The sequence below is a fragment of the Varanus komodoensis genome, unplaced genomic scaffold, assembly GCF_004798865.1.
Source record: "Varanus komodoensis strain SLA01 unplaced genomic scaffold, ASM479886v1 scaffold36, whole genome shotgun sequence".
NCBI lineage: Eukaryota > Metazoa > Chordata > Lepidosauria > Squamata > Varanidae > Varanus > Varanus komodoensis.
The window spans coordinates 9,366,607-9,379,351 of record NW_025335873.1 but is presented as its reverse complement, the minus strand read 5'-3'; the positions used below and the strand labels follow the sequence as shown (position 1 = coordinate 9,379,351).

The 12,745-nt window shown below is 59.5% G+C and overlaps 1 protein-coding gene across 1 annotated transcript; it reads left to right on the top strand.

Annotated features, from left to right (window-relative positions):
• Positions 1-106: 106 nt before the first annotated feature.
• On the top strand, positions 107-11,559 carry MORN5 (MORN repeat containing 5). The gene is made up of 5 exons (XM_044439733.1): positions 107-153; positions 947-1,094; positions 2,033-2,144; positions 2,850-2,981; positions 11,441-11,559. The coding sequence occupies exons 1-5, from the start codon at positions 107-109 to the stop codon at positions 11,557-11,559; spliced, it is 558 nt and encodes a 185-aa protein (XP_044295668.1).
• The last annotated feature ends 1,186 nt before the right edge of the window (positions 11,560-12,745 follow it).

Here is a 12,745-nt window from a genome sequence, read left to right as displayed (position 1 = left end):
CCCCGCCCTGCACAGCGGGCCGTGCCGGCCCCGGCCCCGCCCCCTCGCCTGCCCCGCCCCGCCCCGCCCCGCCGCGGCTGGTTGCCGTGGCGACCGGGCGGCGACCATGGAGTACACGGGCAGCTCCTACCGCGGGCAGCGCGTCAACGGCAGGTGCGGGGGGGGCGGGCGCACGTGTGAATGCTGCGCGACGCGTGTCCGCGTGGCAGCGACTCGCGGGGGACGGGTCAGGCCCCTCGGCCGCACAGTTGGCGCGACAATCGTGATCGCGGCCTCACGCGCCCTGATGCCTCCTGCGTGCTGCTGCCCCCATCGTCGCCGTCACATCGCCGCTCGGCCCGCCTTCTCCCTCTCCCCCAGACGGGAGGGACTTTCCAGCGGTGGCGCCTGGTCCCGCCAGCCCCTCCCAGCGGCTTCCTCTGCCACCGGCGCAGCTCAGCTCAGCTCCTCTTCTGGATGCGCTCCCATTCCCCGCTGCTCTCGGTTGGCCTTCTCAGTCTGTCTACCCGCTCTTCAGCCCTCGCGTCGCGGCTTTTACGTTTCCGCCCGGTGCTTTGTGAAGATCTCGCCTCCTTTTCCATCGAAAAGCTCTGCGAACGCAGCTTAATCGAAAGATGCGCTGGATCGCCCCTCTCCGCGGAAGCGCGCCCGGCGGAAAGGGGCCCCGCAGCCCCCGGCACCCGCATACCTGCCCTGTCCGCTGGACCCCCTTCGGAGGCGCCGGGTGCCTCCAGAGGGATGGAGACAGGAGCAGACTGGGGCTGCCCCCGCCCTGGACACAGCCGACCCGGCAGACCCGTCCCTCCGGCCGCCGGCCGCCCCCCTTCCCGCCCCTTCACCCCTGCAGGTGGCCTCTGGCTCGGGCCGCGTGGCGTGCAGGGGCTCCCAGCGGCTGAGGACGCCCGCCCGAGCCGCCCCTCCACGGTCTCCCTCTGGGCTTCCGCAGGTTGGAAGGCCTGGGCACGTACACCCTCCCGACGGAGACCAGATACGTGGGCCAGATGAAGGACGGGATGTTCCACGGCAGGGGGACCCTGCACTTCCCCAGCGGGAGCCAGTACGAGGGGACCTGGGACCACGGCAGGTCCGTGGAGGTACGGCTGCGAGCCCGCTGGAAGGGCCCTCTTCCGCCAAGGGCCTGGGCCTCGTGCTGCTCGCTCGGGGACCGTCCCGGCCTGGGGTTCCCCCCGCGGGTTGCGCTTTGCCCTGCGTGGGCAGTTTGGCGAGTGGCAGTGCGGTGAGGGCAGGGGCCGGGGGCACGGGCCGCCTCCCCTCCTGCTCCCTGCCTCTCCTCCCTCCCCTGCCCAGCAGAAGGCCCCGTCCAGGTAGGTTCCCAGCCTCCGAAGGAGGACGGCCGGTGTGGATCGTTGCGCCAGCAGTAGGGTCGAGTGGCAAGAGGCCCCGGAACGTCAGGGCGCCGCCTTCCGCGTCCGACCTGGGGATGCAGAGCGCCCTGTAGCCCCCATGATGCCTAGGGACACAGGGGCACGGCCGCCATGAATCATTCCTCCCAAGGTGGAGGCCCATCTCCAGGGGTCCTCAGGCTTGCCGGCGAGGCAGGCGGCTGGCCGGCGGAAGGCCCTTTCTGTGGCGGCCCCCAGCGTGCCGCCTTTCCCCTCTGCCTCCTTGCGGTGCCTCCCCTGCCGGCCGTTAAGCGCCAGGCAGAGTCTGTCCCGTCCGCTTGAAGGAGAAGCGGCCCCATTTGAATTGCCTTTGGTGGTCTTTCCGCCGCTTTCCTCTGCCCCGCGCCTGCCAGCCCTGCTGTTTTCCTTTGCAGCCTCGTTCTGTGGCTTGGTAGCCTCCCTTCTCTAGGGAAGCAGTGTTCTCCTGAACATAAGGAAACGGCATTTACCACCCGGATCCTCTGGGAGGCAGGGGGCGTCTTTAAAGGGGAGCGTGGCAGTCGAAGCCTGGCTTGTGCGCTTCCTGCTGCCATTTGGTTGGGCCACGGTGGAAACAGGATGCGGCCCGAGGTAGAACTTTGCCCTGGTCCATCAGCGCTATTCTTACATTCTTAACCTTTCCCTTGCAGGGGAAATACACTTTTGCAGATGGTTTGGAGTACCAAGATGATAAATGGCATTACTGTGATGGGCATGACAGAAGATTTTATACAGAGATCTGCAAGGGGCTGAAGCCGGCAGGTAACTTCTTGGTTGATTTGTTCGACGAAACAACATTTCCTTTACGATGCCGCTCCTCAGCCAAAAGGGTTTCCCTGGCAACTTGCAGAAAGTCATGATGACAAGACAGCCTGGCACACGAGGAATGCGGATGGAAAGGGAAGAGGAAAAAGCCGTCTGGCAGTGGGCTTGCTCCAGTGGCCCCATTCCTCTTTCCGTTTCGCCCGGCCACAGATGCCTGCAATGGCCACTCGGTGACTCGGTAGCCTCAGAAGGCAGCGAATAAGCCACCCCGGGTCTGCCATGCCTGCTGCCTTTAGCAGGTTGCTAGCCAAGTACCGCTCTGGGGTGCGCAGAGGACCCACGAACACATCCGGAGATGTGAGGAACTGCTGCGGGCAGCACCCCAGGTGACTGCCAGGGGCAATGTGGCTGCCGGTCCAGGACGGGTGGCCCGGATGGTCAAAAGAAGTGGCGGGAGAGGAGCAGTGAGACGAGAGGTGGGCAGGGGGCAGGGGGAGAGTGGGAGAAAGGGCAAAGCGCAGAAGCCGAGCGGGGCGGAAACCGCGCGCATCCTGTGTGTGTCCTGCCACTGGGTCAGGGTCCCACGGGTTGCCTCGTCCTCTGGTTGTGTGTTGGGTGGTTGTGCGTATTTGGCTTTCAAGGGCCGGCCATCTTTCAGCTGACTGTCTCATGCTTTGTCATTGACCTGTTTTCCTCTCCAAGGCATTTCTCAGCTCACAAACCTAGATCCTCCGCGGAGCATCCCAGCGGGCTGCTACGACTGCGGCGACGGCTTCTATAACCCCAAGACCAGAGTGGTCACCGATTACCAACACCGGTTTTTGAGGAACGCAGGTATGCTGTTGCCGGCTGGGTCAGCGGGCGCCTGCCTGGCCATGCGCCTCCTCCGGCCTTCCGGAGGCGCCCCGCTGCCTTCTTACAACCATAACTGGCCCCTGTGATACCCGATTCGAAATGTCAGACGCCACAGCAGTGCAGGAGTGCACGAAATATCTTGCAGGATCTAACCATGCAAGCAAACAATGATTTGCCACAAACAGGGAGGTAACTAACTGAAGTGGATGTTTTGGGCTGAGGAAGGAATGGGAAAGAGGTGAGCACAGGGCTGGTTCAGCTTAGTTGAACCGGCATATGTAATGTCGGCTTAGCGTTACCCGTGAACTCACACTCAGGTCAGCACGAGGTGCTCAGGACTCAAGATGCTGTCTCTGCTGGCTTGCCGAACAGTTTGTTCACCGACTTCCGCTGAACCAGCTCTGCGCAACGTTGGAGCGTGTACATTCCCGCTGCCTCGCCTTATCGTAATGCCATGACTAGAAGGCTACTTTTCTGGCGAGGTTCATGGCTAAGCAGGGATTGGAATCTGCCCCTCCACACCATGCACCACCCAAGGCCATTTTGTTTGAAATGCACATAATAAAATGCCCTTCCCCAGTTCGGTGCTGTCCTGACATGTTGAACTACAAGTCCCACAACCCCCTGGGATAGAATCTCAGTCATCCCTGGGAGAGTCGCCCCCTCCTAGGCTGAGAACTGTCCAAGGCGCCGAGAGGGCCGCAAGGTGTGGGCTGCCCCCGCAGGGTTGGTGGCGCATCGACTCCTTCACACCGAAACACACACTGATCTAAACGGGCCGCTGTTGGCGCCGGCCCAAAACCCTGGAATGCAGCAGTGCTGCGGATGGGTTCGATAAGCACGCACTTTCCCAAAACACAGGAACCCAGACAGATCAGCCCAGGCAGGCGGGAACGCCTAGCAATTCCTCTCCTCTCTTGTTCCCTTTTTTTTAATCTCCGCTTTGAACTCTTCTTTGTTAGGTTTTATTACTTTACACTTATCGAGAGTATCAGCCCCGACGAAATGGCCCATTGTATTATCCTGTCCTGCAACGCTCTGGTGTCCAGCGGGGCCCCCGGGCTCTTCTCTGTTTTGAGGACATGGGTGTGAAGAAGGGATGTGGCTCGCAGTCCATCCCTTCCTTTCGGGGCACCAACACAATTGAAAGAGCCAGGACTCGCCTGACATCAGAGGAACTCCAGTAGCCCCAGGAGAAGTCGTTCGAGGCTCAAGGCCACGGAGGTGACCAAAGAGGCGGGTGGACGGCCGGGCGGAGCGCGAAAGGAGCCAAGGCCGGGCCAGGAGCGAGAGGGTGCGCATGCAGGGCTGCTCCTTTACCGGAAAGGCAGGAAAACCCCATCAGGCGGCAGGCCAGGTCTTGGAAGCATCAAAAGCAGATGGCAGGAAGCATTCAGCAACCTTTGGCAGAAACCCGGGCAGGTTTGCTGAAATTATACCATCTTCCTAAAGAGCTGGGTTCGAGGAAGCTGCTTCGTGCGGCCACCCTCTCTCTGCTGCTTTCTCCCCGTTCTGCCCAGCGGCGCAGGACTCAGGACAGGGGGGGGGGGGGGGGGCAGTGTGCTTAGCAGGGAGTGGAAAGCATTGTTCTGAGGAGAGGAAGGCAAGTCCCGAGCGGCTCGTGCTACCGTGTCACGCCGGTGTATGTGTATTTCTGCGTGTGTCACAGTGAATGTCTAACGCTGGCTGAACTCGTGGGTCCCGGGGCAAAGACTGCCGTCCCCGTGCTCGGGATGCGGGCCCTGCGCTGTTCACCGGCTCCCTTGCGCCCCCCCCCCCCCGCGGCTTCCCCGTTCCCCCCAGCTCGGTCTGCGGCCTTTGCATGCGGAACACGTCGACTCGCTTCACACGACACGAAATTACATCGTTCGGGTCCGCGTACGCTTTCTAGGTAGCAGCTGGCTGCGGATTTATGGCCACGGCTGACTGGGGGTAGAGCAGCCTCTGAACCCAGAGGACGCAACGTGACCCGGGCCAAGCCGCTCCTGCGCCAGTGGGCAAGCAGCCGGGAAGCCTGCCCCTGCAGCCAAGCGGCTCCGGAAGGCGCTGGCGGCAGCTGCCCCACTGTGCGCCGGTGGCCCTCGAGGGCCGTCAGAGCCTCGCCGGTGGCGTCCTCTGCCGGCTGAGAGGTGGGCCATGCGGAATGCGGTGGGCTCCCCCAGGCCAGGCCCGGCCAGCCCACCGGCGCCTACAGCGGGAGGCTGCTCAAGCAGCCCCACCGCCCCCACCACAGCGCATGCCGCCCCCCACAATTCAGGAGGAGGGCTGCGGGCGAGCCCCGCTCTCCGTTCCTCTGGGAGCTCCCCTGGGTCCCCTGCAGGAGCAGGGCTGAGTGGGGAGGAGGGGCCCTCGGAGCCCCTCTGTGCCGAGTTGTTTCTGTGCCTAGGCTGAATGGGCACTGGGGCCTGAGGTGCTGTCTCACCCTGGCCAGTCAGTCCTCGTGGGGCTGTTTGGGAGGGGGGTTCCTGGCCCTCTTAGCATTCTCCCCCAGGAAGGTTGCTTGGACCTCTACACTTTGGACTTCTCTGGCACCTGCGGATACCCCACCTCCCAAGCAAAAGAGCGAAGAGAGAAGAGAAGAGAAGAGAAGAGAAGAGAAGAGAAGAGAAGAGAAGAGAAGCTCTGATGGACCAAGGGCCCATCTCGTCCGGCATTCTGTTCCCACAGCGGCCCACCAGCAGTCCCGGGGACCTCATGAACGGACGCGAGTCGCCGTGGGCACGCCACCTCTGCGCTGCAGCTGACGCGGAGCCACGGATAGCCTTCTCGGCCACGAATTCACCCAAGCCTCTCCTGGAGCATTCTGGAAGCCTCCTGGCCCTGTGCAGAGATGCCGGGGCCAGAAGTGGCGACCTCCGTTCCGCACTGGGCGACCTCTCTTCCCCAAGCAGGGCATCCTGTGAAGGACCGGGCGCCCTCCCCTCGCAGCCCCGCTCTGCCGGAGGACTGGGGACGCCGCTTTGGCAGGGGCTTTCCAGGGAGGCGGCTCCCCACCTTGGCCAGGGGCGTGTGCCGCCAGGGCCGAGTCCTCGCTCGCCTCCGCTCCCTGCGCCGGCTCTGGAGAGCACACCTTGCCCCGAGAAAGCAGCGCTGAAAAGCGCCGGCCTTCCCCTCCGTCGCAGTGCCAGATTCGGAGCAGGACCACCCCCTACAAATTGAAACGATTAGCTGCTCTCCAGAACTGAAAAAACGCGGTTCTTTACATACTTTCAAAACCAAAGGCACTGGGTTTTGATCAAGCGCAAGAGTCCCTCACGGCTTATTTTTATTATTTCTTTCAAACATGCTCCACTCTAACTTTTTTCTTTCCCCTGTTTTTCCTTTTCTTTTTTTGCTTTTGTATATTTAATCATTGTGAATTATAAGCCGTGTGAAAGATTTCAGCTCCAGGGCATTTGCCAGATGGTTGATTCTGCCTTTTTTCCCCCTCTTTCGCACAACAAAAGACATAATGTTTGTGGGGAGCCCTGAGAAATTGTTGGTAATCAGTGTATTCTTCAAGAAACAGGCACCAGACCTGTTTGCGAGAATGTTCGGCTTTTGCAGGGATTAATTGTGAGCACTTTTAGTCTCTGCTCCTGGGCACAGAACAAAACAAATTCTGCCGATTGTTTTGCTCGTTCAGATCACGTAGCAGCCCAAATGGAGGAGATGGGACATGGTGTTTTGGGAAGAGGTGTGAATACAATATCGTCTGTTGCTGATGCATCGATCATTTCCTGGCGGGGTTCTGCATGTCAAGGAAGACAGGCCAACATGTAAACATACAGCCATTTCCCCGGAAAGCACGGAAGAGGTTTAGGGCCTCGGGAAGCCCAGCCCAGGTGTCTGTCCCGTCCACCCAGCCAGTCCTCTCAGCATTCCTGATGTCTGCCTGGCTAGTCGCTGAAACCTGAACTTTCTGGAGGGCATCAGGCTGCGGCGGACGGTGCCTGGCGGGGTCTCGCGTCTCCCCAGGGTCTCCCTGACCCAGTGTTTTTCACCAACTAGGCTTAAAGAACCTGCGTTCGAGTGTTGAGGGCGAGTTGAGGACGAATTGCCAGTGCGCTGGGCAATGTGGGTTGAAATGTGGGTGGTTGTGCTGTCCGAATGCAGCGGTACACGCGACCCTCAGGAAGCACAGACAGCCCCTGGGGAACGCCCTGGCGCAGGGCAGCAGTGCCTGGCATCCTGGAGAGCTGCTGCCAGGCAGTGTCAGCATTACGAGCTGAAGACCTGCTGTGCGGAGGGCCCCCAGTCCAGCTGGGGGTTAGGGGCATGTGCGTCCAGCACGGCGGTCCCTGGCGCAGTCCCCAGCACCGCCCACTGAGGGGACCTCAGGCTGGGAATGGCCCCTGACCCTGGGAGAGCCGCTGGTCCATCAAGGCAGGCCGTCGTGGACAAGACGGACCAGCGCCCAAGGCCAGGGCCGTGCGTCCGAGCAGCCACAGCCGTCGGTTCCGCCCTAAACCCACGCGGTTTCCTCGAGGGCCCGAAGTGATCGCTGCTGTGAAGCCCGCGCAGGCTTCAGCTCCAGATGTGACGCTTGCCAAGAATAACAAGGCAGTGTTTGGGTTTTCGCTCTCTGCTGTGGATACTTAGAGGATTGTGATACCAGCTGCCTCGGAGCTTGTGGTCAGCTGCGCCACATAACATTACAAACAGGAAAGTTTCTTCCCAGCTGGAAAGTTCCCTTTAATGGGTAATTTGTAATCGCACAAGTTAAATGGAAACAAGAGCGTAAAACATGGTTTGTGGTTGCCCTCCGTTGAACACTGTTAGGTTTCCCCTTGTCAGCCTTGGGGGTTCAGAAGCAAGACGTGGCCTTGGGTGGCAGAGGTCTTCAGCAGGAGCTCCTGTTTTATCGGAAGTGCCCGTCATGTCTGTTGTCGTCGTCGTCGTTAGTGCTGCTGTTACTCCCCTCCTCCTCCTCTCTGGGACAAGGAGGTCCCCGTGTTTTTTAAGGTCTTTTCTGCACGCACGTCCCGTGCCGCCCTGTGAGTGGGATGGAGGACCCCTTTCACGATGGCGTTCTGCCTGCAGCGCCTTCGGGATCTGGGGTGGTCGACCTCCGAGCCTCGCTTGCTGGCACCGGGGGTCTTCTGGCAACTGCAGAACTCTTGGGGCGAGTCCGGCTGTCCTGGAGGCTTGCCACTATTTTCCTTCGACTGCCGCAGCCCTGCCAGAACAGCAGAGGAAAGACACCCGCGGTCCCACCTGCCTGTGCGCGACGTCAGGGTGTTTTCGCATCGGGGCAAAGAGCTCGGGGAACAAGGACGGAAGATGGAAGGCGATGAAGGCAGCATCTTGTGCGCCACCCCCGCAGGGGGGCTGCCTCTTCTCCCCCGGACGAGGGTCTGCAGAAGCAGGCGAGGCCTGCGCGGGGGCTGCCCTTCGAGTGGCGCAGCTGGGCTGGTGGCTCGGCTGCCAAGATGCGAGGACCACACTTTCTGAGCGGGGTGAAGGTTCAAGAGGTGGAAAATGTACGGCGTGCAGACGCCACCTGCCCGATCCTGCAGTCGTGAGGCAGTTCAGGACCTCCCCGGCATTTTCATGAGGACGTACGGAAACCCACCATCTGCCATTTGGGAGCCAAAAGGGCCAGCTCTGTCGTCCATGATTCTTTTCCATGTAGATCGTCTCTCTCCTTCCTTCCGTCCGTCCGTCCATCCGTCCATCCTTCCTGTCTCTCAACTGTTTCTGTCATCCAGCTAAACAACCTTCTGGTTGGACATGAATCGGGGCCACCAAAAAAAGGGGCAGCGCAACAACAACGCTCTGCTAGAAGAATAAACGGGCTCCGATACGATCTTCGCCCATAATATACCGTGTTGGCTAATTGCATCAGGATAATTTCCAGTTGATTAAGGAGTATTTGTATGCTCCCCCCCGCCACACGCCGCTACCACTTTTTTAAAAGAGGAAATCACATCTGAAGATGAAGATGTACTTTGGCACCCCATATTAATATAGCCCAACAATTGCCCTTGCAGAAAAGAAAAGTAATTACAACTCGCCGTCTGGGAGTGCTAATCAAACTCCGGGCTTTAATTCTGTTTTAAATATGGATGAAACCCCACTCTCCACGCTCACCCTGGTGTTGCGGGGTTACAGAAGCTGCCAGCGCCGGTGCAAGCAGCCCGGCGTGGTGAACAAGCAGCTGCCGCCAAGCCGGGCGGGCATCTGTGATTTAAATTGCTAGCTGCACAGTCAGGTAGAGTGTGAAAGGGCTGGTCGAGAGGCTGTTAAGTCCCTGGCCGCCAATTACGAACAATCAGGGAGGAGCCTCCGGACTCGTTCAGCACAATAAACCCAGTTTGTCTTGTTTCAGGGGTTACTGCTGAAGAGGGTGCAGCTGCACTGATTCAAATACCCGGCAGCCACGGCGATTATGAGGCAGCCTCCTTCTCCTCCTCCTCCTCCTCCTCCTCTTGGTGGCCGAGGAGGATGCTCAGCCACGGTTAACTCTTCAGCGCCTGGCAGGCAGGCAGGCAGGCAGGCAGGCAGGCGGGCGTGGGCCTCCCAGCTCGCCAGGGCTGCCGCGTTGGTGGTCCGGGGCACGGGCAGCGTGGCCGAGGCACGCAGAGAGTGGCCAAAGGCCACTGCCCGCTTCCCCCGTGGCAGAGGGGGTGCTTCTGTGAAGCCCACAGGAAGGGCCGGGGGCTGTTCATCCGTCCCCCCGCCACTGCCCTTTCCCGGCACCCAGCCTCTGCCCCGTGGCTCTGCGGAGACAATCCGCCCACCCGCCGAGCCCTCCTGTGTCCAGAGACTGGACCTCTCTCCCATCCCACGAAGGGCAGCCTGGTTTCCTCACCTCACCTGGGCAAAACCTGCACAGGGGGCTGAAGGAGCTGGCCAGGCAGGTTCCGCCTCTGACAGGGCTGCCTGCGTTCGCTCCGAGGCTTTGCAGCCCTTCTGCGGGGTTCCCGAAAGGCGCTCGCCCTGTCACTGCACGGCAGCCCCCAGCGGTCCGGCATCAGGAGCCTTCCTTCCACGCAAGGACACGGGGAGCCGCCAGAACGGGTCGCCTGGCTAGCACCTCCGCCTTTTGGAGCTCGTGATCTGAATTCGGATACCCATCCAGCCACGTGGCCCCGCCCCACCCCCACCCCCCCGCAGGATGGTGGCAAAGAGCCCATGCGCCCCGGCACCCGTGCATCAACCGCTCCCTACACGGCGCACATCGTGTGTCCCTTCAGCGCAAGTGCATTTGACTCGGATCTGGATCGGAGGCTCGGCACGCGTCAGTGCGGGCGTCTGTTCCCATTCTTCATCCCCTGCATGAAGGCTGGGCCAGCTAGTGGGAGAGAGCGGGAAGATTCCCCCCCCCCCCCCCCCCCAGCAAAGTGCAGCCTGTGCAAGCAGCGTGTCCACACTCACGTGAACAGACGCGGGGCAGCCGCTCGCGGGCATCTGTGCGCCCTGTGGCTTGGCCCTGGCTCAGGTGGACGCGGGGCTGCTGCTCTGCCGGTGAGCTCGGCCGGCCGCACTCGACGGCCCGGATGCTGTCCCGCCGCAGCGGCTAACCAGTGGCACGTTGTCAGGGGAACGGTGCCGCACACCTCAGTCATGTGCAGAGTGATGTCACGCCCAAGCGCGTCGGTGTGCACGCTAAGGGTCCACTCTGAGAGCGGAGCACATCTTGCTCCTGGCGCTTCAGTGGGGCTGATGCGGCCACGGTCAGCACTGGGGCGCGTGGGAACGTGAAATGGCAGGGCTCCGGCTGAGGACAGAGAAATGAAGCAGCGCCGTGGCTGCTTACGCCACACGCCCGGTTTTAACTGGTGCATCCGTGCTCTGGTTTTAGGGCTCCTCCAGTCCAGAGCGCTGAAGGGTGCGTTTCTGCGGGTTTGGACAGAAGAACGTCCTGCAGTTTCCATGTGCCCCAGCGCGTCTTGGTGGCTGGGGCATGCTGGGAGCTGGAGACCCCTTTTCTGTCTAAGCATGCGCAGGTTTGCACCGTAAAGGGAAAGGGCGCTATTCAGAATGGCCTTTCCTTCTCACGGTGCGTGATACTTTTCCATTATAAGATCATACAGTCTTTCTTTCACACTTCCTTGCATAGGCTGGACAAAGGCTGAGGTTCTGCAAATATACAAAAGCTTTCAAGTTATCTGAGCAGTTCAACGGTTCACAATACTGTAATCACTTACCTGGGAGTAAGCCCACTGGAGTCTGAGAGAGCTACTTGCGAGTAAATATGCTCTGTTAACCAACCAAAAGTAAACGTTATTTTACTTGCCCCCCAAAATAAGACAGACGTGGTTTCCCCAGATTTTCTGTTGAGCTGGCTAGCTGCCTTGTGCCCCGTCTTCCCAAAGGCTCGGATCATTCCCGCCTCTCGTCGCGCCCACTTGACCTGTGCCGGGACGGGGCAAGAGCCGCTCCCCTAAACCCAAGGAGGAAGCAGAGCCACCTAACCCACCGTCCTCCCCCTTTGCTCCCCCCCTGCCTTTCAGATGAGGATGAGCACGACTGGATTGTCCGGACCTGCCGGAAAGGATGGGACGAAATTATTGGTTTCAAACCCAAGGAATGGGCCTCGTCGAGGAAAACCGAGAGCCCGGCTCCCCGTTGAAACCTTTTGCTTGCCTGTGTAAGGACCCAGCACCTATAATTTCTCCATTAAGGTAGTTTTTGTTGCCTTTTCTAACAAAATAAAATATAAACTCTCACTTCATCAGCTGCATTAAGAGGAAATTGTGCAACTAATCACCCTTCTACGTACTATAATATTCCCGTGAGGTGTGCAACCTACCAGCTCTTTATGTTGCGAGCACAAAAGAACTTACTCGCTGCCGTGCCGTCTCTTAATTCTGTATTATACCTTGCACCTCCGCCGCAAGTGGCAGTGGATCCTGCCCCCTGCCTTGGGATATTAATTGGCTGTTGTAGCGGCAAGCTCAGGAGACGCTTTTTAATAACTGGTTTACCACGGAAGGAACAAAACCGATTTGCGGTGCGCATCGGAGTTCTAGACAAAGGAGGACAGGGCGGGTTGCCTTTGGATTATGAAGCTGCGGAAGCATTTCTGGAATGAAAGAAAATGGAATTGCACCGGTGCCTTGATGTGAGTGCCAGCACTGTGACTTGCTTTAACTTTATTTATTACACAAATAAGACATTTACAAAGCACAACAGTAAAAGTAGGTAACAAAACAGACATTGGCTTTACAATTTAAAAAGTGCTTTACATTTCCCCCTTTCTGTTTCTTCCCCCCCTCTCTTTTTAAATAAATATCAAGTCCTGACTCTCTTCGGAAAGGTATTTTTAGCCATCACAGCCAAGACATGCACAATCGCCACACGCTACGAACAAAACAACCTGCTCCGTTTCAAGAAAAAAGATTTGGCCAAGGATCTGCAGCTGCCGCCGCCACCGCCTTGCAAGGCCGGCCGGCCGGCCGGCCGTCCTCCCCGCTTTCCTGTCATCTGCAGCTTGCAACCCGGTTCGCTCTGTGCTCTGAAGTGCTCCTGATTCAAGAGCGCGGTGCTAATGTGAGCAATTTGGAACGAGAAGGTGGGGGACAGAACCCTGGCTCCCAAAGCCCCTTGAAGCCCCACCTGTACTGGTTACGGAAATGAAGCCAATTTGCATATATCTGCATGATTCCTTCTGTTTTTGCCCAGAAGTGACAGGGAGCTGTGCATACAAAGCTGGCCATCCTTCCCTTCCCGGGGATGGCCGTTTGGGTCTGCCCACCTCCTCGCGAGATTCCGCCAGCCTTCGTTTCCCCCAGCCTTGAGGACTGGACACTTGGAAC